The sequence below is a fragment of the Macaca mulatta genome, chromosome 18 (genome assembly GCF_049350105.2).
Source record: "Macaca mulatta isolate MMU2019108-1 chromosome 18, T2T-MMU8v2.0, whole genome shotgun sequence".
Taxonomy (NCBI): Eukaryota; Metazoa; Chordata; class Mammalia; order Primates; family Cercopithecidae; genus Macaca; species Macaca mulatta.
In genome coordinates this window covers 18717509-18744596 of record NC_133423.1, presented here as the reverse complement: position 1 = coordinate 18744596, position 27088 = coordinate 18717509, and the positions used below count along the sequence as shown (strand labels likewise).

General features: G+C 36.6%; 2 protein-coding genes across 7 annotated transcripts in view; one reads left to right on the top strand and one right to left on the bottom strand.

The window, feature by feature from the left end:
* PIGN (phosphatidylinositol glycan anchor biosynthesis class N) overlaps positions 1-27088 on the bottom strand; it is a 158679-nt gene that overhangs the window by 126186 nt on the left and 5405 nt on the right. For 3 of the 6 annotated variants that reach the window (XM_015122131.3, XM_015122134.3, XM_077975117.1), the window contains exons 2-4: positions 4277-4525; positions 825-946; positions 272-370 (exon numbers count right to left, since the gene is read on the bottom strand). In XM_015122131.3, coding sequence (XP_014977617.1) covers positions 272-370; positions 825-946; positions 4277-4497 — 442 coding nt within the window. In that variant the 5' untranslated portion in view covers positions 4498-4525. Of the gene's footprint in view, positions 1-271; positions 371-824; positions 947-4276; positions 4526-5403; positions 5463-8312; positions 8399-27088 lie in introns of all 6 variants that reach the window. The other 3 variants (XM_077975115.1, XM_077975116.1, XM_077975114.1) reach the window with 2 other exon arrangements.
* Positions 23563-25109, top strand: LOC699342 (COP9 constitutive photomorphogenic homolog subunit 2 (Arabidopsis)-like). Its single transcript, XM_015122136.3, has one exon. It carries the CDS (start codon positions 23575-23577, stop codon positions 24904-24906), a length of 1332 nt encoding a protein of 443 aa, XP_014977622.3. The 5' UTR covers positions 23563-23574; the 3' UTR covers positions 24907-25109.

Genomic DNA, 27088 nt, shown 5'->3' with positions numbered 1-27088 from the left:
GTGATAGAGCCATATACCATTTAATTGAATCCAAAATACTATCTAACTGTATGATGTGCCAATATTTCAAGTATAACTAAGAAGGAAAAAAACAATGCCAATTAAACAGACACATCTATCACTGTAATTAAATATCCCTATTTCAGAAATGTTAAACATGTAAAAATATGTGTAAAAATTAACAAATACAGTATGTATATAAAAACAGAAAACTACCATATTGACTTATTCCCTATTTACTATCGGAGGAAACATAATCAGCAACTCTTACCTTTGGCAAACATAGGCAGGATATCTGGGCTTCCCCAGCTCCATGTGTATTTACTTTCATTAAAAAGAGAATCAAATTCTACAGGATTTTCCTTCCATCCTTCAGAAAGCAAGCAAGCAGTAATAGTAATATATACATGGTACAATAAGCCCCTAAAGAACTATTCTTCAAATAATAACAATTAGTCAGTGAAAAATGCAAAACTAATAGTAGATTTTATATTATGTATATTATACCACTATTTTAAAAAAACTAACAATAGATAATTTACTTCTTAATGAAATATAAAATTATTTTGGAACTTTCAAGAATAATATCTAGGAAAATTATGCTTCCATCCAACCCAAATTCTTTCAATAACACAGGATAATGAAATACTAAAGCATCATTCTGGAGTCAATACCAGTGGGTGTGCATGTCAGTAAGGCATGCTAAAACATTTGTCCAAAGTATCTCAAAACATACCTTCACTTTGTGACATGATTAAGCGGTAAAGGACTAATATTTATTTGACAGATGTTTCATTTAATAAGATTGTCCAAATACACAATACCTTTGGCAACTGCGCTGACATCTTCATAAAACCCAGCTATCAGAGCTACATGACCTGGCCGAGATTCTGTCGGCACACGTGTATGAGATATGCCCCAGCTGCCTTCATGCATTATGATATTCCTAAAAGATATTAAAGACAAATAGTTAACACAGACTATGATTAGATACTCTCATATAAAGCTTTAGAAACATAAGATTATTAGAGAAGGAATCAAAAGCAAAAAAGTAAGTCAAAACTTAAGAAGGAAAGGAATCTTTCAAATTCCAGCTGAGCCCATTCCAAGCATCTACCAGCTGAATGAAGCAGCATGAATTTGCTGATGTAAGACCAAACGAAGAACCACTCAACCACGGCACAGAATTATGAAACAAAATACATGATTGTTGGTTTAAGCCACAAAATAGAGATGGCTTGTTATATAGAGATAAGACATATATTATGATATCAATGTTAAATTGCATTAGGTGTGATAATAGTATTGTGGTTATTTAAGAGATATAGGCTGAAGTGTTTGGGGTAAAGTTTGTTGCTTTCAAATTGTTAAGGAAAAAATAATTAAAACTAGGTACATATACATGGGCACCGCTGTGGTGGGGGTGGCAGAGGGGCCAGGAGAGGGTGAACGCAATTATGAAAAAAGGTTAAAATTGTCATACCAGGTAAAGGGTATACAGATGTTCATCACATAATCCTTTCAACTTTTGTTTAGTTGAAAAATTCTTAAAAACTAAGAGGAGGGAAAATGGCTACACTCCTAATTAGGAGTTAAATTATATCCCCAAATTTGAGACTAAAACAGGCAGAAAGATTATTTTGCTAAAAGATGTCAACATTATTTAAGTTGTATCACAGTGATTTGCAAAATTTGGGGAAGAAAGCAAAACTACAAGTGATGCTATTACAGGTGAAAGGCCAGCAGAGCAATAAGTTACAAAATAGTAAACTCATCACTAACATTTTTCAATATAAATATCTGCCTCTCAATACATTCTAAAGTAAAATATTTATAACTACTGGTGTCAGTTCTTTTACTACTGACTTACCTAATAATAAAAGCAGTTTTGGTGAAATACATACATAATAAGTAAACAGTTTCAAAACCACTGGACCAAATATTAACAGAGAAATATTCTTTAACTTCTTGAGTTATATAATGAAAACTGGACTTAAATAGAAAGGGGAGGTATAAAGAAATGTGGATACTCTATTTAAAAGCATTAGTTTAGATATTGTATTTAAAAACATTAGTTTAGATCACATTTTTAAAAAACAAATTTTGAGCCAGGCTCAGTGGCTCACACCTTTAATCCCAGCACTTTGGGAAGCCGAGGCAGGTGGAAGTCAGGAGTTCAAAACCAGCCTGGCCAACATGGTGAAACCCCATCTCTACTAAAGATACAAATATTAGCCAGGCGTGGTGGCATGGGCCTGTAATCCCAGCTACTCAGGATGCTGAGGCAGGAGAATTGCTTGAACCTGTGAGGCAGAGGTTGCAGTGAGCCAAGATCGCACCATTGCACTCCAGCCTGGGTGACAGAGTGAGACTCCGTCTCAAAACAAACAACAACAACAACAAAAAACCTTTCAAAAACAGGCTTAGAAGAAGCTAGAAGATTCCTGACATTGTAAATATACAATGGCACACAACACAAAACATCAACTGTTTGAGCCCACAGAGTTTCCATAAGATCCAAAGGAGAAACAAGTGCCACCAGAAAAAGTTGACTATATTTTACCAGTATATTTTCATCATCTTAATTTTGAAATGAAGCATATTTCTCTCTTTCCTTTGGCAATTAAGAAATTCACCCAAATACTTCAATTATTTCTGAAATTTGTTACACATTTTTGTGTACTGTACTTAACCTTGGTTTGATCTTATTTTCCCACAATATTCCTCTATTGACTTGAGTCACTCTTTTATTTATTTTTATCCCTCAATATGTTATGCATCTCTTTGAGCTATCATAAATTTAGTTCTGAAAATTCAACACAGCATTCGAGTTTATCCATTCTTCTAGCTGTCAACAAATATTTGTTAATTGCCCATTATGTTATAGGAACTGGAGATAAAGTAGTGGATAAGTTCCCAATCTCATGGAACTTTCATGATTGTAAGTACTATAAAGAAAAATAAAACAGGGCAGGCGTGGTGGCTCACACCTGTAATTCCAGCACTTTGAGAGGCTGAGGTGGGCGGATCATGAGGTCAGGAGATCGAGACCATCCTGGCTAACACGGTGAAACCCGGTCTCTACTAAAAAAACAAAACGCTAGCTGGGTGTGGTGGCAGGCACCTGTAGTCCCAGCTACTCCGGAGGCTGAGGCAGGAGAATGGCGTGAACCTGGGAGGTTGAGCTGGCAGTGAGCTGAGATTGCGCCACTGCACTCCAGCCTGGCTGACAGAGCGAGACTCCGTCTCAAAAAAAAAGAGAAAGAAAACAGAGTAAAGTGACAGTAGGTAATGATGACAGATGAGGATGGGGGGAAGACACAACATGTTAGAGAAATTTCCTCTCGAATTTGATTTTAATCTCTCCACAACAGCATTAGAAGGCCTTTCAGGAGTTGCCACTAATCAGAAAAAGAGCAATTGTTTGTAGGCCCTTTGTAAGTCCAAGAAATTAAATATTTCTTTTTAAAGTGACTTAATAGAAGCCAAAGTTACATTAAACAGTGATATAAACATGAAAGGGCTCTATATTCTTTTACGTAAGGTTGTGTTTTTAATGTGAAGTCTATATTTTCTACTTAAACATCGTTGAAATTAGTAATTCATTAATATTTATGCTTGTCTTTATTTTGTAAAATCAGCAGATTTTTTTCTTTTTTGGTTTTTTGTTTGTTTGTTTGAGATGGAGTTTGGCTCTTGTTGCCCAAGCTGGAGTGCAATGGCGCCATCTCGGTTCACTGCAACCTCTGCCTCCTAGGTTCTCCTGCCTCCGCCTCCCGAATAGCTAGGATTACAGGCATGCGCAACCACGCCCAGCTAATTTTTTGTATTTTTAGTAGAAACGGGGTTTCTCCATGTTGGTCAGGCTGGTCTCAAACCCCCGACCTCAGGTGATCCACGCACCTTGGCCTCCCAAAGTGCTGGGATTATAGGCGTGAGCCACCATGCCCGGCCAGCAGATTTATTTTTTAAGAAAAAAATAATATTGTGAGTCCTGCGCCACGTTTGGGAAATTAGGACAAGTTAGCTTAAGCAGCTAAGCCTATCCATTTCAATTCGCCGTTATCAGCTTCAACAATACCAGAAATAACACCTAGGAGGAAATAAAGTGGCATCTAGTGCTGATCCATAAGAGAAAGGCAAATGTGCAAGTGCCCTATTCTCTTTCTCATCATCACCCCTGTGCCCAGTATATGATAAACAGCAAGATATTTTGCAGTTGACTTAACTCAGAATAACATTTGAAGAGATGTCTCTTATGAGTGTACATGCTTACCTAATAAACGGTGCTCTAGAGGTCCCATTTTCATCTAATTCGTAAAGTGTGTCTGCTCGAAGGCCATCAGCAACAAACAACACTAATCTTCTCGCTGGAGGGGGCAATGGTGTAAACTGAGGAGTCATTCCATGAACCAAAGGAGATGTAAAATAAATGTCAAAGATGGAGGCGAAGAACACAAAATGTATAAGCAATCCCAAAGTAAAGAACAGCAGCATATCCAGTGTAACTAGTCTTCAAGGACAGCTGAAAGAGGGAACAAAATTAAATTGGGGTAAATCTTAATGCAATCATATGTATTTTCACATATTTTGATGATTACAAGTAGATTAAAAATATATTTTTAACTATTGTATAACTCACAACTTTACTTTCATTTGTGGTGGTAACAATAAGCACTATTTAATAATGTGACATAATACTGAAATCAAATACATAATAAAGTACATCCAAGCAAAAAGAAAAAGTTCAAGTATAATAAGTAATTGGGACAAATAAATTATAATGAATTTAAGTCCATAATAAGCTCATAAAAATTAACACAGAACCAAAGAACAAATAAATAATTAAATCAGTCCTAAAAAGAGTTAGCGTTCAGCCAAGTCAAATCGTACAAAAAGAAAATATAACTCGTGCAACTCTTGGTTGTCCATATGACAATCATTACCAATAAGGGATTTTTAATTATTTAAATCAGTTATAATTATTTAGATGTTTGTGCATTGATTTAAATTATTCAAATATTTGTGATTTTTTCTTCTTACTTTGATAATCAGCTCAGGGGTATTCTGGCTCTCTTGACTATTACCACATTAAGCAGGAAACGTGCATTCTATCACATTTGACAGAATCATATGAAGTTAAATTTCATCTGTGCTTCAGAAAATCTGTACTTATTAAAGAATCATTTTATTTTAGTTCCCTGAATCAATCAAAAAGGTTACATTTTGTCCACTCAATAAAAATGTTTTGTGCATACATCACATGCATAATTGGATGCTGGGGTACCATAGAGAATATCCAGTTCTCTGTAAGTTCATCACAGAGCTGATGAACTTACAAATACTTAAGGAAGAAAAACAAAGCAATATGAAACATTTAAATAATACTGTAAAAGAAGATACCAATGGAACATGGGAGTGTTTTCCAAGCCAGTCTGTAATTTGCTATTGTTGGTGAATCTCTGCAGGTCAAGGAGAAAAAAAAAAAAAAGTATTGGAACTTGTCTTACTTGTAATGTAACGGTATTAGTTACATATAGTGATCCTAGACTGAAAAACACCAAGGATAAGGTAATTTTAACTACAGACACATCTTTTTCTTCTTGGCCTGAAGAATCACATCATGGAAGGAAAGGATGGCAAAATACCTTGCAAAAACAAATGAAACCTTGGAAAAACACTCATCAAAGTCAAGCAGATTATAAAAAAGAAAATATGATAGAGCAAAAGGTCAAATTACAAGCCACTTATTTTCTGAGAACCAAGGGTCAACTAAATATCAAAGATATTCTACGAAGTACAAAAGTTCCTTAGTGAGTAGATGCTATTTTGCATCTCATAGCTAACCGACAAAGAGAATCTTTACGTGTTATATAGCATATTCCCTCCCCTCTTTGGTGCTACTACAAATCAACGTTCTATTTTCTGAGGCAGTTTAGAATAATAATCACTATACTTAATTTTTTTAAAAAGTAAACTTTATGTATTTTTACTAAACAACCTAATGAATATTAAATGCTAAACTATCAATGTGAATGCAAAATAATTCTGAATATATTTGTGTTATTTTCTTAAATATATTCTCAATGTAGAATTAAAGATTCAATGATTGTGAAAAATTCTTCAAATTTCCAAACCAATTTAAAATTCCATTAAAAACGTGTAAATAAATGTTTACCCAAATCTGAAAGTTCTGAACATTGACAGTAATCTTTTTAGTGCGTCAGTCATATTACGGTACTTTAAATTTATATCCGTTTTTATTTGCTTGCCTGCTAGCCAGTAAGGGTGTGTACTGATTTCCTAGTTACAGTTTTTCATGGCTTGCTCTTTTGTTTTGATTATTATAGTAGAGCTCTTTTAGACATTAGACCTTTTCTACTCTAGAGACAACACAGAGGTCCCAGTGAAAAAAGGACTATGGTACACCTAATAATAAACCTGACCCAGTTGTATTTTCCTGTTGGAGATAAACTTTATTACGTTATTTTCAAAGCTAATATTTGCAGGGTGTTCTGGTCCCCGAAGAAACCTAGATTAGTTACCTTTGTGGCACATGGTATTTTTTGTTTTCAATTTTGTTTCAAGAGCATTTTGTTGAGCCAACTACTTAAAATTCCCTCAGAGAATACGAAGAAGAAATGCAAAAGTATCTATATCTAAATTTACCCTCCAGGTTTATCATCATCTGTTTAAAAAGATTTAGCTTCTAAGGAACATCTATGTTCAAAATTATAGGTCTCCAAAGGCTATAACTCACCTCACTTTGCCCAGGACTGAGACATAATACTGTTTCTAGAACATAAAACATTTTTAAAAATTGTTTAAAAATTCACATAACATTCACCATTTTAGACATTTTAAAGCACAGAGTTCTGTAGTGTTAAATATATTCACAGTGTTGTACAACCAATCTCCAGAACTTTTCATCTTTCAAAACTGCAACTCTATACCCATTAAACAACTCTCTATTCCCCCCTGCCCTAATGCTGGGGAACCACTGTTCTACTTTCTATTTCCATGAGTATAACTATTCTTGCTACTTCATACAAGTGAAATTATACGGTATTGTTCTTTTTTGATTAGCTTATTTTACTTAGCATAATGTCCTCAAGTTTCATCCATGTTGTAGCATATCAGAATTGCCTTCCTTTTTAAAACTGAAATCAGACCATTGCATGTATATACCACATTTTGGCTATCTAGTCACTTATTCATAGACATTTGAGTAGCCCGCACCTTTTGGTGACTGTGAATGATACTATGAACATGGGTACACAATCAGTTTTGTTTTAAAATAAACATTGGATATTGATCAGAGGCAGTCATGTAGATCACTTAATTACAAGAAGCTGGAAAATACGGAAAACTGAGGAAATATATGGTATATATCACTGTCTCTGCTGCAGACATATTTTTACACATATTTCATACTATAATATATAACATAATGTATTAGTCCATTTTCACATTGCTATGAAGAACCACCTGAAACTGCGCAATTTATGAAGAAAAGTGGTTTAATTGACTCACAGTTCCACAGGCTTAACAGGAAGCATGACTTCGAGGCCTCAGAAAACTTACAATCATGGCAGAAGACAAAGGAGAAGCAAGCACACCTTACCATGGCAGAGCAAAAGAGAGAGCGAGCAAAGTGGGAAGTGCCACAAACTTTCAAACACCCAGATCTCATGAGAACTCACTCACTATCAGGAGAACAGCAAGGGGGAAATCCACTCCATGATTCAGTCGCTTCCCACCAGGTCCCTCCCCCAACGCGTAGGGATTACAATTCGAGATGGGATTTGGGTGGGGACGCAGAGTCAAAGCATATCACACAGCAATATATACATTACGTTGATTATTATCACATATAATCATTATTATGTATATGTTAATACATATATTAATTACACTGGCTGAATGTAGAGAGCAGATTGTAGTAGGTAAAGAAATGAATCAAGGAGACTGTTGGAAAGCTAGTTAGTATGTAAAATAGGTCAAGAAAGAGATTATTGTTGATTAGTATAAATTAGTGCAGTGGAAGTTAACAGAAGGAAGTTGATGACTGAGTTATACTTTGGAGGGAGATGAGGAAGGCTGCTATGGTTTGCGCTTTTCCCCACCAAAAGGCATTCATTTTCACCACAATGAAATTTGACCCCATTGTGGCTGTGACGGGAGGTGGGGCCTTGTGAGAGGTGTTTAGGTCACTGGTTGGATCCCACATGAATGCGCTGGTGCTATTCTCACAGCACTGAGTTCTCACTCTGGAGCAGAGGGATTAGTTCTCCGGGAATGGATTAACTCACGTTCTCACAAGTGGGCTGTTGTAAAGTGAGGTTCCTCCTCCTGCTCAGTCCCTCTTCACACACGTTCACATCCCCTTTGTTCTGCTCTGCAATGTTATAACAAAGCACAGAAGCCCTCACCAGAAGCCCGGTCCATGCCCTTTAACTTCCTTGCCTGTAGAACTGTGAACTAAATAAACCTCTTTTCTTTATATGTTACCCAGTTTCAGTATTCTGTTATAGCAACACAAAACAAAGACCTGGGGCTTCAATAAAATAATATGGGTAAAGAGGTAAAAAATGACTTCCAGATTTCTGGTTTGAGCATGTGAATGGTCTTTAACTTGCAGAAGGAAAAGATTTCCTTACAGGACATGGTGGGACGTAAAGCTGAGGGAGAAAGTATTGAGCATTTTCTTTTTGATATATTAAATTTAAGCTCGAGATGTCATAATAAAAAGGCAGAGAGTTGCTGTGAAACTCAAGAGAGGAGTTCCTAACTACAAGAATGACCTAGAGAAAGCCACTACTAGAGACAGAAAAAAATTAGCCAGTGAAGTAGAAGGAAAACCAGGAGAGGGGCCCTTGAAGTTAAAAGAACAGTGATTCAAGTGTGAAGGGTGTGGTTAACTGTTAGATCCGCTTAAAGGCTGGAGTAAGGACAGTAATGAGTAATCTGGGAGCTTGGAGTTCTTGTTAACTTTACTGAGAAGTTTAAACAGTCATGTGAGCTGAGTCCCATTAAAGTGGTTGTTTGAAAAGTAAATGGGAGGTGAGGGAGTAAGAGTGGAATGAGCGCAACTCTTTGGGAGAATACTAACTTTGAAGAAAAGAAGAAAAATAAAAATTGATGTAGGGTCAGTAAAGGGTTTTCCTAAGCTATTAGAGACTAGAAGATTTGTGCGCCGAGGAATAATTTAGAATATAGAAGGATATGAATGATGCAGCAGAAAGCTGGAGTTAAATTCTCAGGATACCAAGAGGGGATGGAATGGAGAGCACAAGTGGAGGAGCTGGGCTACTCTGAGTTTGCGCAGGACCTTCTTGCATTTAGCACTGAAAGTCTAGCAGCCAGGGAAACGTACTGGTTGCAGGAAAACTATTATTGGGCTCTGGTTGGCTCTACCCTGCAGCAGGTTTCTTCTCGTCTTTCACGCACCTTCTCAAATGTCATCAACTAAAGGTTCCTCTGATCACTCTGAAGTAGGCCCCTCCTCCATCTTCTTTGATCCAAACAATCACACATTCTGTAGCTATTGTTAATATTTATTTAGTGGCAAGGCTGTGGAGAAATAGGAACACTTTTACACTGTTGGTGGGAGTGTAAATTAGTTCAACCATTGTGGCAAACAGTGTGGCAATTCCTCAAGGATCTAGAACCAGAAATGCCATTTCACCCAGCAATCCCATTACTGGGTATATGCCCAAAGGATTATAAATCATTCTACATAAAGACACATGCACACATATGTTTACTGCAGCACTATTTACAACAGCAAAGACTTGAACCAACCCAAACACCCATTAATGATAGACTGGATAAAGAAAATGTGGCACATATACACCGTGGAATATTATGCAGCCATAAAAAAGAATGAGATCATGTCATTTGCAGGGACATAGATGAAACAAGAAGCCATCATTCTCAGCAAAATAACACAGGAACACAAAACCAAATACCACGTGTTCTCACTCGTGAGAGTTAAACAATGAGAACACATGGACACAGAGAAGGGAACAACAAACACCAGGGCCTCTCGGCAGGGTGGGGAACAAAAGAAGGAACAGCATTAGGGCAAATACCTAATGCATGCGGGGCTTAAAACCTAGATGACAGGTTGATAGGTGCAGTAAACCACCATGGCACATGTATACCTATGTAACAAACCTGCACATTCTGCGCATGTATCTCAGAACTTAAAGTAAAAACTAAAATAAAATAAATATTTATTTAGTGTATCTCCTTCACTAGAATGTAAGCTCCTTAAGAACACAGATTGACACCTTTTTCTCTCCCGTATGCCTTGTTATTGACAGAGAGCAGGAGCACTCTCCAGATAGATAGATAGATAGATAGATAGATAGATAGATAGATAGATAGATAGATAGATAGATAGATAGATTCTCTATATACACACACATATATAGATATATCTATCTATATATATAGATATAGATGTGTGTGTGTGTGTGTGTGTATATATATATATATATATTCAAAGTTGGCCAGGCATGGTGGCTCATGCCTGTAGTCCCAGCACTTTGGGAGGCCGAGGTGGGTGTTCAGGAGTTCAAAACCAGCCTAGCCAATGTGGTGAAACCCCACCTCTACTAAAAATACAAATATTAGCCAGGTATGGTGGTACACACCTGTGGTCTCAGCTACTCGGGAGGCTGAGGCAGGAGAATCGCTTGAACCTGGGAGGCAGAGGCTGCAGTGAGCCAAGATCGCACCACTGCACTCCAGCCTGGGCAGCAGAGTAAAAATCTGTCTCAAAAAAAAAAAAAAAAAAAACAGTCTCCGTAACACACACACACTCTCTCTCGCTCTCTTTCTCTATATATATATACATATATATATACACACACACACAATAGAAGTGTAGTGATAACTTATTGTAGATAATATATTGTGAAATTTACACTTCCCTGATTAATGATAATGAGCAACTTTTCACATGTTTAATGGACATTTTTTAATCTCATCTTTTTATCACTTCTCATTTTTTTAACGGTGTCTATAAAAAAACAGTACTTTTAAATTCTGATTAAGTTCAGCCAGGTGCAGTGGCTCACACTTGTAATCCCAGCACTCTGGGAGGCCAAGGTGGGTGGATCACCTGAGGTCAGGAGTTTAAGAACAGCCTGACAAAAAATGGAGAAACCCCAACTCTACTAAAAATACAAAATTAGCCGGGCGTGGTAGCACATGCCTGTAATCCCAACCACTTGGGAGTCTGAGGCAGGAGAATTGCTTGAACGCGGGAGGCAGAGGTTGTGGTGAGACAAGATTGCACCATTGCACTCCAGTCTGGACAACAAGAGCGAAACTCCGTCTCAAAAAAAAAAGAAAAAAATCTGATTAAGTTCAATCTACCAACTTTTCTTTCTGGTTATTACATTTTATGTCCCAATTACGGAATCGTTGTAAGTAACCATGCTTTCTTTATTACACATTTTTAATATCTTTTATTTGAAAATAATTTCAAACTTAAAGTTACGAGAATGGTACAAACACCTGCACACCCCTTAGCATATTCACCTAATGTTAACATTTTCCCGAGTCGTTCTTTTTTTCCCACTCCTTCTCTGCTTTGCTCTATTCCAGCCTTGCCTCTGTGCTTTATCCTTTTTCTCTGTATATATCTGATCACATAACATTGTTTCTAAACCATTTGAGGATAAGTTATATACACCAGGACTCTTTATTCCTAAATACGTCAGATACCTAGAAATTACTCTGTAGGAATAATGATACTCTCTTATATACCTACGTTATAGGTATCAATTCAGTAAATTCAGCATCAATGTAATATTTAATCTACCATCCATATTCCAATTGTGTGAAGTGATCCAATAATGTTCTTTATGGCATTTTTATAGCTTTACTGAGGCATAATTGACCAAAAAACTGTACATAAAATGTAATAATCACTATCATAAGGAACAAACTCATCAACCCTAAAAGTTTTCTTATGAGTCTTTGTAATCCAACATCACCCCATTTCCTAGACAACCACTAAATTTTTTTTTGCTTGTTTTTGAGACAGGGTCTCACTTTGCTACCCAGGCTGGAGTGCAGTGGCATGATCTCAGCTCACTGCAACCTCCACCTCCCAGGTTCAAACAATTCTCATGCCTTAGCCACCTGAGTAGCTGGGACCACAGGCGTGTACCACCAGGCTCAGCTAATTTTTGTATTTTTAGTACAGATAGGATTTTGCCATGTTGGCCAGGCTGGTCTTGGAACTCCTGACTTCAAGTGATCTGCCCACCTTGGCCTCCCAAAGTGCTGGAATTATAGGTGTACCGTGCCCAGCCCACTAATGTATTTTCTACCACTATAGATTTGTTTACATTTTTGAACTTTATAAAAATCTATTTCTGCATCATGTACTCTCTTTCATCTGAATTCTTCCACTGAGCATAAATACTTTTAGAATCATACATATTTGTTCCTTTTTATTATTGAGCATTATTCCATCGCATGGATACAGCACAATTTGTTTACTCGCGCTCATGTTAACAGACACTTGTGTTGTTTCTAAAAGCTTTTGGCTATTTCAAATAAAGCTGCTATGAAGAATCATGTAACAGCTTATGTGTGGGCATGTGCTTTCATATCTTCCTTTTTTTTTTTTTTTGTGAAACTCCTGGGCTCAAGGAATCCTCCTGCCTTGGCCTCCCAAAGTGCTGAGGAGACAGGCATGAGTCACTGCTTTCATTTCTCTTCAGTGAACACTTGGGAATAAAATGGCTAGGTCAAATTGTAAATACATGTTTAACTTTTTTTTTCCCTTGAGACAAAGTCTTACTCTGTTGCCCAGGCTGCAGTGCAGTGGTACGATTATGGCTAATCTAAAAACTAAAAAGTTAAAAAGCCATGTTTAACTTTTTCAGAAACTGACAAACTAGTTGTTTTCCAAAATTGTTGTACAACTTTACATTCCCACCAGCAATATATGAGAGTTTCAGTGGCTCTAATCCTCAGCAACACCTGGCATTGTCAATCTTTTAAACTTCATCTGAAGTGGGTGTATACTGGTAGCTTGTTGTGATTTTAATATAATTTCCCTAATGACTAATGTTATTGAGTATCCTTCCATAGGCTTACTGATCTACCATTTGTATGGATTTAATTTTTTAATTAGATTGTCTTCTTGTTATAGAATCATAATGGTTCTTAGTATATTCTAGATGCAGGCATACCACAAATTACTGTGCTTTACTTGATTGCTCTTTGCAGATTTATTTTTGCAAATTGACAGTTTGAGGCAACCCAGCATTGAGCAAGTATATTGGTGCTATTTTTCCAACAATATGTGTTCACTTCATGTCTCTGTGTCATATTTTGTCATTCTTGCAATTATTTCAAACATTTTCATTACTATTGTCAGTTATGTTGATCTGTGATCAGTGATCTTTGATGTTACGATTGTAACTGTTTTGAGACAATCACATATAAGACAGCAAACTTAATAAATATTGTGTGTGTTCTGACTGTTCCACCAACTGGCCATCCTCCATCTCTCTCCTTCTCCTTGGGCCTTGCTATTCCAAAACACAACTAAATTGAAATTAGGACAATTAATAACCCTACAATGGCCTCCTAAGTGTTCAAGTGAAAGGAATACTCATGTGTCTCCCATTTTAACTCAGAAGTTAGAGATGATTAAGCTTAGTGAAGAAGGCATTTTGAAAGCCACGATAGGCTGAAAGCTAGGCCTCTGGTTTTAAAACAGTTACCCAGTTTACAGATGCAAAGGAAAAGCTCTTGAAGAAAATTAAAAGTGTTACTCCAGTGAATACATGAATGATAATAAAGTGAAACAGTCTTATTGCTGATATGAAGAAAATTTGAGTGGTCTGGAGAGAGAAGATCAAACCAGTCACAACATTTCCTCAAGCCAAAGCCTAATTCAGAGTAAGACCCTAACTCTCTTCAATCTATGAAGGCTGAGAGAGGTAAGGAAGCTGCAGAAGCAAAGTCAGTATCTATAAAAAGCATGATGACATTCTGTTTGGAATGGAGTTAAATCCATAGACCAACTGAGGAAGAACTGATAACAATATTTAGTCTCTCTGTCCAGGAATACAGTATAACTCTCCATTTATTCAGGTCTTCTTCAATTTCCCTCAGCAATGTTCTGTAGTTTCAAATGTATAGGTCGTGTACATCATTTTTAAACCCTATCTTTACAATTTTCATATTTTTGGTACTATTGTACTGTTATTTTTTATTTCAATTTCTCCTTGTTAATTCTTAAATCAACATTGATTTTTATATAATGACCCTGTACCTTGCAACACTGATGAACTGTTATGGTGGCTTTTGTGTATATGTTTTTTAACTTTCTGGAGATAATCAGGTTATCCATGAATAAAGACAATTGTACTTCTTCTTTGTCAATTTTTATGTATTTATATCTTATGCTTTTTGTATTATCTAGAACCTCCAGTATGATGTGGAATAGAAGTGGTTACAGCAGAAATCCTTGCCTTGTTTCCAGTATTAGGATGAATGCTGTCAGTTTTCCAAGTTTTTGTAGATTCCCTCTATTAGGCTGAGGAAGTTTCCTTTTACTCCTAATATGCTAACAGCTTCAAATCATGAATGGATGTTGGATTTTGTCAAATGCTTTTTGTTGCATCTACTGAGATAATTATGATCATCTGATTTTTCTACTTTGGCCTGTTAATGTGGTGAATTAATATTGATCAAATTTCAAATGTTAAACGCATCTTACATTCCCAGAATAAATCCCACTTAGTCATTAAGTATTATCCTTTCCATATATTGTTGGTCTTAGTTGAAATTTTACCATTTTTTGCAGCAAAGTTTATGAAAGATACAAGACTGTAATTTTCTTTTCTTATATCTTTCTGTGGTTTTGGTATCAGACAATGAGTTGGGAAATGCTGTTCCTTCTTGTACTTTTTGGAAGAGTTTGTGTAAAATTTGTATTATTTCTTCCTTTATTGAGTAACAGAATTCACCAACGAAACCACTGGCTTGGGGTTTTCTTTGTGACAAGGTTTTTAACCATAAATCCAATGTCTTCATATATATAGATATAAACACACATAGATATTCAGATTATATATTACTTCTTAAGTAAGCTTTTGTAGTTTTCAAGGAATTTATCCATTTGTCCATTTCATCTACATTGTCAAATTTATTGACTAAAATTGTCCATAATATTTACCTATTATCCCTTTTTCCTGTCCTGCAGTACAGGATCCAGTCTAAGGCCAAGTATCACATTTATTTACTCAAAATAAGTCATTTTTCAAGTACTTAATTCCTTTCAGTTAGATCTTAAATTCTATCCAGAGTTAAAGTACATATGGCATATTTAGATTTACAGATGTTCACTTTGATTTAAACACCTCCTCTTTATCATGGAAATAAGCCTTAGTACTCTTCTTAATGTACTTTTAAGTACATTATGATGTATTTGTAAATGCAAATGTATATTTGCATTTAGGCAAACACCACAGTAATTATTGCCACCAAGATCCATTGATAAATGCTAATTTATCAATGACAAATATATATTTGCATTTACAAATAACTCCCTGGGCTCATGTTCTTTCTTGCCCCATTTGCCACTGCACTGCTTTGCTAAGGTAAGTATCACAGTTTATGTGTTAAAAGATAATATAAATTTTCCAAGGTTTATTGAAGTAACAAAACATTTTATTTGAGAACTTTGACCATGTTAAAGTTATAATAGTCAACATAAAAATCTAGATCTGTTACGTAATAAGAGTGGATTCTAGTAAAGCCACTGTTACTGTTTCCTTATCCATAAAAAAGACACCATCAGCCCTACTCCATTACAGAAGTATTGTGGGAAATAAGCAGACTCCACAATGACACCATACAAACATAAAATATTAGCAATACTAAGAATAACTAGATTGTGAAGCAACCCAACTCACATTTTTAAAATCAAACTGTAAATAGTTGATTTACATTATGCTGAAGAAAGCAATAGAAGAGACAAAGATATATTTTCCTGCCAAATTGGTAATTAACATTGGGACTTCTTATTGGTGATCCAAATCATGCAAATAAACTCTGTAAATAACAAGGATTTTGACAATAACCCCATTCAGCCATTTATTAGGTTATGGTCTACAAAATTTTAAAAGGCAACTTGGTGTCTATTTTGTTTATTTATTTTTGAGATAGTGGTCTCACTCTGCCACCCAGGCTGGAGCGCAGCAGTACAACTTCCGAGGCTCAGACAATCCTTCCACCTCAGCCTCCCAAGTAGCTGGGACCACAGGGTGTGCTACTACACCTGGTTAATTTTATTTTACTTTTTGTAGGGACTGGGTCTCACAGTGTCACCCAGGCTGGTCTTGAACTCCTGGGCTGAAGCAATCCTCTCACCTCGGCCTCCCAAAAAGTGCTGGTATTACATGTGTAAGCCATTAGGTACATTACTAACATTACCCAAACTTTGTATTTCTCACCTTGTAAAATGCAGATAATACCAATGAACTATAAAAATGGTAGTGAGGATTAAAATAAATGTATGTCAAGTACCAAGCCCAACACTTGGCACTCAGTAAATGATAACACTTCAGTTCTGCTTCACAAAGATAAACTAAATATTATGAAACAAGAATAGTCATATGGTCACTAAATTCTGCCAATTCAACCACCTAATTAATTCTCTCCCTTCATCCTTTCCAACTGGAACACAAGGAAGAGCAACAAATAGGGGGCAAAAGCTAAAAAGCCTTCCATACTTTCACTATTAAAACTGATCATTTCTCGGCCGGGCACAGTGGCTCACGCCTGTAATCCCAGCACTTTGGGAGGCCGAGGCAGGCAGATCACGAGGTCAGGAGTTCGAGACCAGCCTGACCAATGTGGTGAAACTCCATCTTTACTAAAAATACAAAAATTAGCTGGGTGTGGTGGCGGGCACCTGTAATCCCAGCTACTCAGGAGGTTGCGGCAGGAAAATCGCTTGAATCTGGGAGGCGGAGTTTACAGTGAACCGAGATCATGCCACTGCACTCCAGCCTAGGCAACAGAGCAAGACTCTATCTCAAAAAAAAAAAAAAAAAAAAAAAAAAAAAAAACCCTGATCATTTCTCATCTTCTCATCATCTACTTTAGAAACACTTCCACAGCAGCTCCTAGTTCACTGCTGTAATTATTTACTTCTTCAAGTTTACATACTAAATTATATGATCTTTTAGATACACTCCCAGTTGCTTCTATATTCACAACATTCTTCCACCTGTGACTGACTCATTAATAGCTCCTTAGTAAATGTTTACGGCCTATATGAAGAAATGGCATATTAGAAAACAAAGGCAATTGAGTCAAACTTTGATTTCACAAAAGAACAAGCTGAAGGCCAGAGACATGAAGTGAGGTCTCAGCTCATACTCTTATTTAATATGCAGCAGTAAAAATCTAATTAGGGGAGATGAACGAGTAAACAATTATAAAGACTTAACTACCATTATAGACACATTTACTTGTAATGATTGCATTATGCAATAGAAGCTTATATTATTCATATTTTCTCTGATCCTACTAAATACCCAATATTATTAATTAAATCAGTTAAATTAATGCTAATGCATTATTTTTAAAAGTGTTTTAGGTAAGTATTCACAATATTTTAAAAAACATATATAGCAACTAGCTGAACAGAAAAATGAATGTCCTATATAATTACTTAGTTCCTATAAAAATCATGGCTATGAGACAATGAGACCATTTTTAAACTGTCATGCAATTCAATCCCCTCCCCCTCAAAAAAACTTTTAAGAGGATCTGAAGACAACTTCCCTAATCAAATTAATATATTTTCTTGATTACAGACTCGCAGTGTTCACTACTAAACACGAATGACATAAACATTATATATTTAATATTTCTCAGTGTCCAGTTGAGTTTTGCTTTCAAAAGAACTCATGTTTTCACTTCTCCACATTCACTGCCATCAGGTAAGTCCACTATTTTTCATCTGGACCTCTTCAACAACTTACAAATGGTTTCCCTACCAAACTGCAGAAAACTACACATAAGTAATTATATATTTTACTTTACAAATTGTAGTACATTTCATTTGTTCACTATACTTCATTCTAATTGTCCTTCAGGAATTTTATACACAGGTACTGACCCCAAAACTCAGATTAAAGGTTAAAACTCTTTTACCCATTCCCCATAAAATTTCCACTTTCTTCCCTTTCAATGTAAATTAGATTACATCTTTTCCCTTCTTAAAATCTGTGAGTGGCTTTCCATTGTTCCAATAGTAATATCCTATGTTCTTCCACTATCTCCATGGCCCTGCATACCTCTCACCTCATTATAGCATCCTATCACCTCCCACCTTGGGCTCCCAAAGTGCTGGGATTACATGTATAAGCCACCACACCTGGCCAAATGTATGTTTCTAATATGTATCCTCAGACTAGAATATAAGCTAGAATGAAGGCAATGACTGTGTTTCTGTTCACTCACGCTCACCACCTAATGGCACAGTGCAGTCACTTTATGATTCATTGGTGGAACGAGTGTATATTTGAACTTTATTTATTTATTTATTTTCCCCCAGTTCACTAAAAGTATAGGTAATGCAGCATCAAGTCAAAGAGAAATTTTACCTACTTTGGGGAAGACGGCAGGAAGAGAGAGCTAATAAAAAGTCCTTGAAAGCTTGTAAAATTCCCCCTAGGGGCCGGGCGCGGTGGCTCACAGCCTGTAATCCCAGCACTTTGGGAGGCCAAGACGGGCGGATCACGAGGTCAGGAGATCGAGACCATCCTGGCTAACACGGTGAAACCCCGTCTCTACTAAAAAAATACAAAAAACTGGCCGGGCGAGGTGGCAGGCGCCTGTAGTCCCAGCTACTCCGGAGGCTGAGGCAGGAGAATGGCGTAAACCCTGGAGGCGGAGCTTGCAGTGAGCCGAGATCCGGCCACTGCACTCCAGCCTGGTCAATAGAGCCAGACTCCGTCTCAAAAAAAATATATATATATATTTGCTGGGTGCAGTGGCGGGTGCCTGTAGTCTCATCTACTCAGGAGGCTGAGGCAGGAGAATGGCATGAACCTGGGAGGTGGAGCTTGCAGTGAGCCGAGATCGCACCACCGCACTCCAGCCTGGACTATAGAGCCAGACTCCATCTCAAAAAAAAAAAAAAAAAAAAAAAAATCCCCCTAGGTATCTTAGGAACTATTATTAGCTAATTAATCTTTCCAATTAGGAAGTACAGGCTCTATTGTCTCAAATTTCACATAAAGAAAAGGTAAGAAGTCAACAAGAAGTTTCAGGCAATTTTTATTTTTAAATAACTTATTTAAAGAGATACATAACTAGGCTATAAAAGAGTATCTAAAATTCCAGAAAGGAAAATCAAGTGAGAATATAATTGATATTTTTCTTTAACATTATGTTAGAGAGAATTGCTTTATCAAGTAATGACTTATTATCCTTATCCCTACCAGAATACGATGAAATATTAATGAGTTTAGAATCCGGTATCTCTTTTTTACAGAATAATTTCAATTAATTCAGGTAGCAGGAATGAGGGAGATATAAAATTACAACTAGGCAAACACCACAGTAATTACTGCCACCAAGATCCACTGATAAATGCTAAAATCAACAGATCAAAGTGTCAGGGAAACAGGATATTTGAAGTCTTTTTTTTTTTTTTTTTTTTTTTGAGACAGAGTCTCGCTTTGTTGCGCAGGCTGGAGTGCGGTGGCGCGATCTCGGCTCACTGCAAGCTCTGCCTCCCAGGTTCACACCATTCTCCTGCCTCAGCCTCCGGAGTAGCTGGGACTGCAGGCGCCCGCCACTACGTCCGGCTAATTTTTTGTATTTTTTAGTAGAGACGGGGTTTCACTGTGTTAGCCAGGATGGTCTTGATCTCCTGACCTGGTGATCCGGCTGCCTCCGCCTCCAAGAGTGCTGGGATTACAGGCATAAGCCACCACGCCCAGCCAATATTTGCAGTGTTAAAGAAACTTCTCCAAATATTTACTCCTTGTACAGGGAAAAATACTAACAATGGAGAAAATAGACACCATTTAACCAAGTGGTCATGGTTAACATAACCAATAGTAAGACATACTAACATACTAACCTCATGTAACCCTGACCAGATGCACTGAGAAAGGCAAAACATGGTAGTCTCGGCAAAAGAACATATGGTATTCTTGTTAAAAATGCATAATCTCAATCTAATAATGGTAATACATCAGACAGACCCAAATTGAGACAGTCTACAAAATAATGCACAAGTACTCTGTAAAAGAATTAAGGAGGTTCAAGAGACTTACCTAAACACAACAAGGGAAACTGGATGAGAAAATAGACAATAGCGGAAAAACTAGTTAAGTTCAAGTAAGATCTGTAGTAAACAGTATTATACAAATACTAGTATACTGGTTTTGATAATTATACGATGTTTATGTAAGATGTTCACATTAGTGAAGTTGAGTAAAGAGTGTACTGGAACTCTGTACTGTTTTTGCAACTTTTCAACAGATCTAAAAATTATTTTTAAATAAAAAGTAAAAAAAAAAAAAAAAAAAAAAAAATCGGAGCCTGAATCTTACTCAAAAGATACACTGTTATAATTATAAACCACCAAAAGTTTTATGGATAGCTCTGATTGCAGATAATCTTTGTTCCTGTCAAACATTACTTGCTAAACTTATAGACTATCAGTGATTTAATGTTCACATTGGCATAAACCCTACTAAAAGGCTTATGAATTAAAGATGGTGTCCCATAGGTCCTTATGGCTTTGTTCACTTTTCTTCATTCCTTTTTTTCTGCTTCTATAATTGCAATTGCCCCATCTTCAAGTTCACTGATTCTTTCTTCCACCTGTTCAAATTTGCTGCTGAATCCCTCTTGTGAATGGTTTGTTTCAATTATTGTACTGTTAAGCTCCAGTATTTCTATTTGGTTCATTTTAATAATTTCTATCTCTTTTGATGCTCTTACCTTGTTCATACATCACTTTCCTGACTTCCTTTAGTTCTTTGTCTGTGGTTTCCCACAGCATTTTGACATATTTAAGACAGATGATTAACGTCTTTGTCTAAGTCCAATGTCAGGACTTCCTCAAGGGTGGCTTCCATCAATTTATTTATTTTTTTCTGTGAATATGCCATCCTTTCCTGAGACTTTGTATGCTTTTTTGTAACTTTCCATTGAAATTTATATTTTGAATATTATAATGTAGTAATTCTAGAAATCAGATTCCAGAATTCTGGCATTTTCTTTTGATTTTTGAGGGGTTCAGCCTTTCATTTAGTAACTTTTCCAAACTATTTTTGCAAATACTTTATTCCTTTTGTTTACGGTCATTAAAGTCTCTGTTTTGTTATCTTACTGATCAGTCAATGGCAGATTTAGATTTCCTTAAATGCCTAAAACAAAAACTAATAGTACTCTCCCAAGTTTTTATAGTCTAGCTCTCAGCTGAACTACTCTCACACTAAGCTTGGCCACCTACACTTCTGCCTTAACCTTCACCTTCTGCTTGTCTAGCGCTCACAGATCTCCCAAAGGTAGAAGCCTAGGGACCTCTCAGGATCTTTCTGGGCATGCATTACATGTAATTTTTGCGGGGGATAAGGATGGGACAAAATTCAGCCTCTACATTGATCACTCAGGAAACCACTAGACAGGTCAAAATGCACAACCACAGTATTTTAAGAACAAAGTCCATACTAAATACAAGCAAGTCACACCAGGAATGTGGGCCATAGTCTCCACAGCTGCTGCCATTGCCACAGTGGTGAAAGAGGATGGTGATCCAGTGGATTAAATGCCACAGCACTCTGAAATTCAGCTGCCCTCTTCTTCATTATTCAGTCTCCTAGTTGCTGTAAATGTCAGACCAGATTTTAGAATGCCAAAAGAGCTGATCCTGTCACTCTGCCCTCTTATGCTTGTTTCAGTGGAGGAACTAACCCTTAAAATAAACCACCATACTCTGCCATTTTCTGTAATGTCACCTAGAGATTGTGTTCTTAACCACTTCAGCATTTACTAAAAATACACAAACCTGCGATGTGAAGTAAAACCAGCCAAAACTGTAAGACAGAGCTGGTAGTCCCAGCTACTTAGGAGGGCGAGGCGGGAGGATTGCTCAAGCCTAGGAATTCAAGGCTAGCCTGGGAACATAGCAAGACCCACAAAAAAAAGAAGAAAGATGAAGAAAGAAGAAGGAAGAAGGAAGAAGGAAGAAGAAGAAGAAGGAAGAAGAAGAAGAAGAAGAAGAAGAAGAAGAAGAAGTAGTAGTAGTAGTAGTAGTAGTAGTAGTAGTAGTAGTAGAAGTAAGATAGCACTTGGAGCCTGCACACAAGATTATCAGATAAACTATTAAGCCATATAATTAGCACTAGTTCATTTGCTTATTATTCTGGGGTATATATTTTTTCATCATGATTTATGTCATTTTAAATTGTAAATTCTATGTGAGTTTACAAAATCCCATATAAGAACTAATTTTCAAATTTTCTCATGGCAAGTAGAATAGAGATTATTAGTTCTTTAGATAATTCATGCCCACTTGAGTTCAAAATCTTTTATCTATATCTCATATCCTTTTTCTATTCCAGAAACTACCAGGATACCATAGGGCAGCCAGTCACCATGTCTCCTTAGGCTTCTCTTGGCTGTGATAATTTCTCAGACTTTGCTTGTTTTGATGACCTTGTGAGTTGTGAGGAGTACTGGTCAGAGATTTTGTATAATGTCTTGCTATTGGGATTTATCTGATGTTTTTCTCATGGTAAGTCTGGGGTTATGGGTTTGGGAGAGCAAACATACATACATAAAGTACCATTTCTTTACATCATATTAAGGGTACTGTCAACATGACTTACTAAACTGTTAATATGAAACTTGACCACTTGGCTGAGGCAGTTTGTTCAGTTTCTCCACTGTAAAGTTTCTCCATGTAAATGTTCCCCCATTTCAAACTATACTTTTTGGTAGGAAGTCACTACATGCAGCCAACACTTAAAGAGTGAGGAGTTACACTCCACCTCCTGAGAACACGAGGCATCTACATAAATTGATGTTTTTTCTATATGAAGAGTATATATGTTAAACCTAGTCAATTATGTAATTAAAAGCCATCAGCCAGGCCTGATGGCTCACACCTGTAATCCTAGCATTTTATGAGGCCGAGGCAGGTGGATCACTTGAGCTCAGGAATTTGAGAACAGCCTGGGCAACGTGGTGAAACTCCATCTCTACAAAAAATGCACAAAAATTAGTCGGGCATGGTGGCGCATGGTCCCAGCTACTTGTGGGGCTGAGGCAGGAGGATTGCTTGAACTCCGAAGATCAAGGTTGCTGGTGAGCCGAGATCGCGCCACTGCACTCCAGCCTGAGTGACAAAGTGAGACCTTGTCTCAAAATAAATAAATAAATACATAAATAAAAGCCATCTGTCATTCTACAAGATTACACTAATATTATAATCAGGAGCCGCGGAGGATTGTGGGAGGAGGTTGTCTCCAATTTCTCCTCCCCCTCCCGGCCAAGATGTCTGACATGGAGGATGATTTCACGTGCGATGATGAGGAGGACTACGACCTGGAATACTCTGAAGATAGTAACTCCGAGCCAAATGTGGATTTGGAAAATCAGTACTATAATTCCAAAGCATTAAAAGAAGATGACTCAAAAGCAGCGTTAAGCAGTTTCCAAAAGGTTTTGGAACTTGAAGGTGAAAAAGGAGAATGGGGATTTAAAGCACTGAAACAAATGATTAAGATTAACTTCAAGTTGACAAACTTTCCAGAAATGATGAATAGATATAAACAGCTATTGACCTATATTCGGAGTGCAGTCACAAGAAATTATTCTGAAAAATCCATTAATTCTATTCTTGATTATATCTCTACTTCTAAACAGATGGATTTACTGCAGGAATTCTATGAAACAACACTGGAAGCTTTGAAAGATGCTAAGAATGATAGACTGTGGTTTAAGACAAACACAAAGCTTGGAAAATTATATTTAGAACGAGAGGAATATGGAAAGCTTCAAAAAATTTTACACCAGTTACATCAGTCCTGCCAGACTGATGATGGAGAAGATGATCTGAAAAAAGGTACACAGTTATTAGAAATATATGCTTTGGAAATTCAAATGTACACAGCACAGAAAAATAACAAAAAACTTAAAGCACTCTATGAACAGTCACTTCACATCAAGTCTGCCATCCCTCATCCACTGATTATGGGAGTTATCAGAGAATGTGGTGGTAAAATGCACTTGAGAGAAGGTGAATTTGAAAAGGCACACACTGATTTTTTTGAAGCCTTCAAGAATTATGATGAATCTGGAAGTCCAAGACGAACCACTTGCTTAAAATATTTGGTCTTAGCAAATATGCTTATGAAATCGGGAATAAATCCATTTGACTCACAGGAGGCCAAGCCGTACAAAAATGATCCAGAAATTTTAGCAATGACGAATTTAGTAAGTGCCTATCAGAATAATGACATCACTGAATTTGAAAAGATTCTAAAAACAAATCACAGCAACATCATGGATGATCCTTTCATAAGAGAACACATCGAAGAGCTTTTGCGAAACATCAGAACACAAGTGCTTATAAAATTAATTAAGCCTTACACAAGAATACATATTCCTTTTATTTCTAAGGAGTTAAACATAGATGTAGCTGATGTGGAGAGCTTGCTGGTGCAGTGCATATTGGATAACACTATTCATGGCCGAACTGATCAAGTCAACCAACTCCTTGAACTGGATCATCAGAAGAGGGGTGGTGCACGATATACTGCACTAGATAAATGGAGCAACCAACTAAATTCTCTCAACCAGGCTGTAGTCAGTAAACTGGCTTAACAGAGAACAAGCTTTTACAGACATCCTTAAGGCAACAGTGCAGAGATGTAATCCTTAAAAGAACTGGGAATGGCAAAACTACTGTCCATTGATGTGTCCTGAAAATTATTGGAGTTATGGCAGAAGTGCTTTTTTGATCAACTGGTTTGTGTTTTGCTGCTGCATTTATCCCAAGAAAAACAGCTTTAATCTCCAGAAGAAAACCAAAATACCATGGGATTTATGCTGTATTGACATCTTGCCCTAAACATACAACATCATAGTAATTTGTCATGGGCAACATGACCAGAGAGAATATTTTTGTCATGATTTTAAATACACTGACACGCTACTGTTGGTTAAATTTAAACATGTTTTACCTGCAGAAATTCTCTCACAAATAACCTGCAATAACTTGAAATGCATACCCTTTTGAACACTTCCTTTTCTCATGTATAAATTAAAATGTTTGCTGCATTTTGCAAAATGTCAAAAAAAAAATTATAATCATCACCATTTCCACTCCTGCTTTCCCCACCTTACTCAAAATTAATTTTTACCAGTATAGACGCAAAGCCATTATTTCTTTTATAAGCTTATTCTAATTGGTACTACCAAAAAAAGCCTTATAAATGATCTCATTCAAGACATATATTCTATTATATGACTCTATTACAATTTATTTGAACATTATCCTGCTGATCAACATTGCTCGCAATTGTCATGATTACAAATAATATGGCAATTAAGCTGCTCCCTTATGGTAAAGTTGGAGATTTTTAGAATGTTTACAAACTGTAGAGTAGTAATCCATAACAAAATAATTTAATGGACTGCACTTAGCCTTCTTTCCTTTTTTTTTTTTTTTTTTAATGAAATAGAATACGGTACAATAGAATAGGATAAAATAGAGAATATATCACATCATGAAGTACTTCAGAAGTAGTACATGATTTTGAAAAATTGTGGTTTTTTCCTGTGTATCCAAACATCTATATTCTTAAATGTATATAATCTGTACTGAAAGTTTTATTTCAAATTATTCTATGGACAAATAAGATTGAAAGCCACCTCTATAAGTGGAATTGCTCTAATAAACAAAATTTTCAACATTACAAGTGACTGGCAAAGTGTCCATACTAATTTAGATACCCTCCAGCAATGTACGAAAGCTTCTATATCTCTAAATCCCCAGAATAGTTTGATACTGTCATATTTACCTTAAGACAATTTGAACAGGCCAAATTGGCATCCTGTTATTTGACTATGTATTTGCCTGATTACTAGTGAGTATGAACTTCTTTTCATGTTTTTACTAGAATTGGGTCTCTCTTCCTTTCAATTGCCTATTTACATACTTTGATCAGATAGGGTTAGGGTTATTGACCTTTTCTTTGACTTGTACATTAAAATTATATGTGTGTGTATGTTTATATAGTGTATGTATGTTTATACATAGCTAGATACACACATTTATATATAAATTCTGTTCATAGGGCCTTTTGTTAAAATGAAATTTTCAACTTTAATACAGTAAAATTCATCGAATATTTATCCTATCTGGTGTAAGTCTTTTGTGTCTTGTACTATAGAAGAAAATTTCCCTGGTTCTTATGTCACATATATTCTTTTAATAGTTTTAGATTTTTGCTTTTTACCTTTCATTATTTAAAATTTATTTGTGTCGGCCGGGCGCGGTGGCTCACGCCTGTAATCCCACCACTTTGGGAGGCCGAGGCGGGCGGATCACAAGGTCAGGAGATCGAGACCACGGTGAAACCCCGTCTCTACTAAAAAAATACAAAAAAAAAATTAGCCGGGCGCGGTTGTGGGCGCCTGTAGTCCCAGCTACTCGGGAGGCTGAGGCAGGAGAATGGCGTGAACCCGGGAGGCGGAGCTTGCAGTGAGCCGAGATGGCGCCACTGCACTCCAGCCTGGGCGACAGAGCGAGACTCCGTCTCAAAAAAAAAAAAAAAAAAAAAAAATTTATTTGTGTCGGTTTGTGTCCTCTGAGACAAAAATAATTATTTGTATATGGTGTGAGGTAGACATCAGCTTATGTTTTTAACCAGCTCACAAGTGTTAGTACTGCTACTAGTGTAGAGTTTACTAAGATAAAATTACACATCAGAAAGAAACAGGTTTTAAAAACCTTTACATTGAAATCTTGGCTTTTGCTATTTGTAATAATAAAAAATTGGAA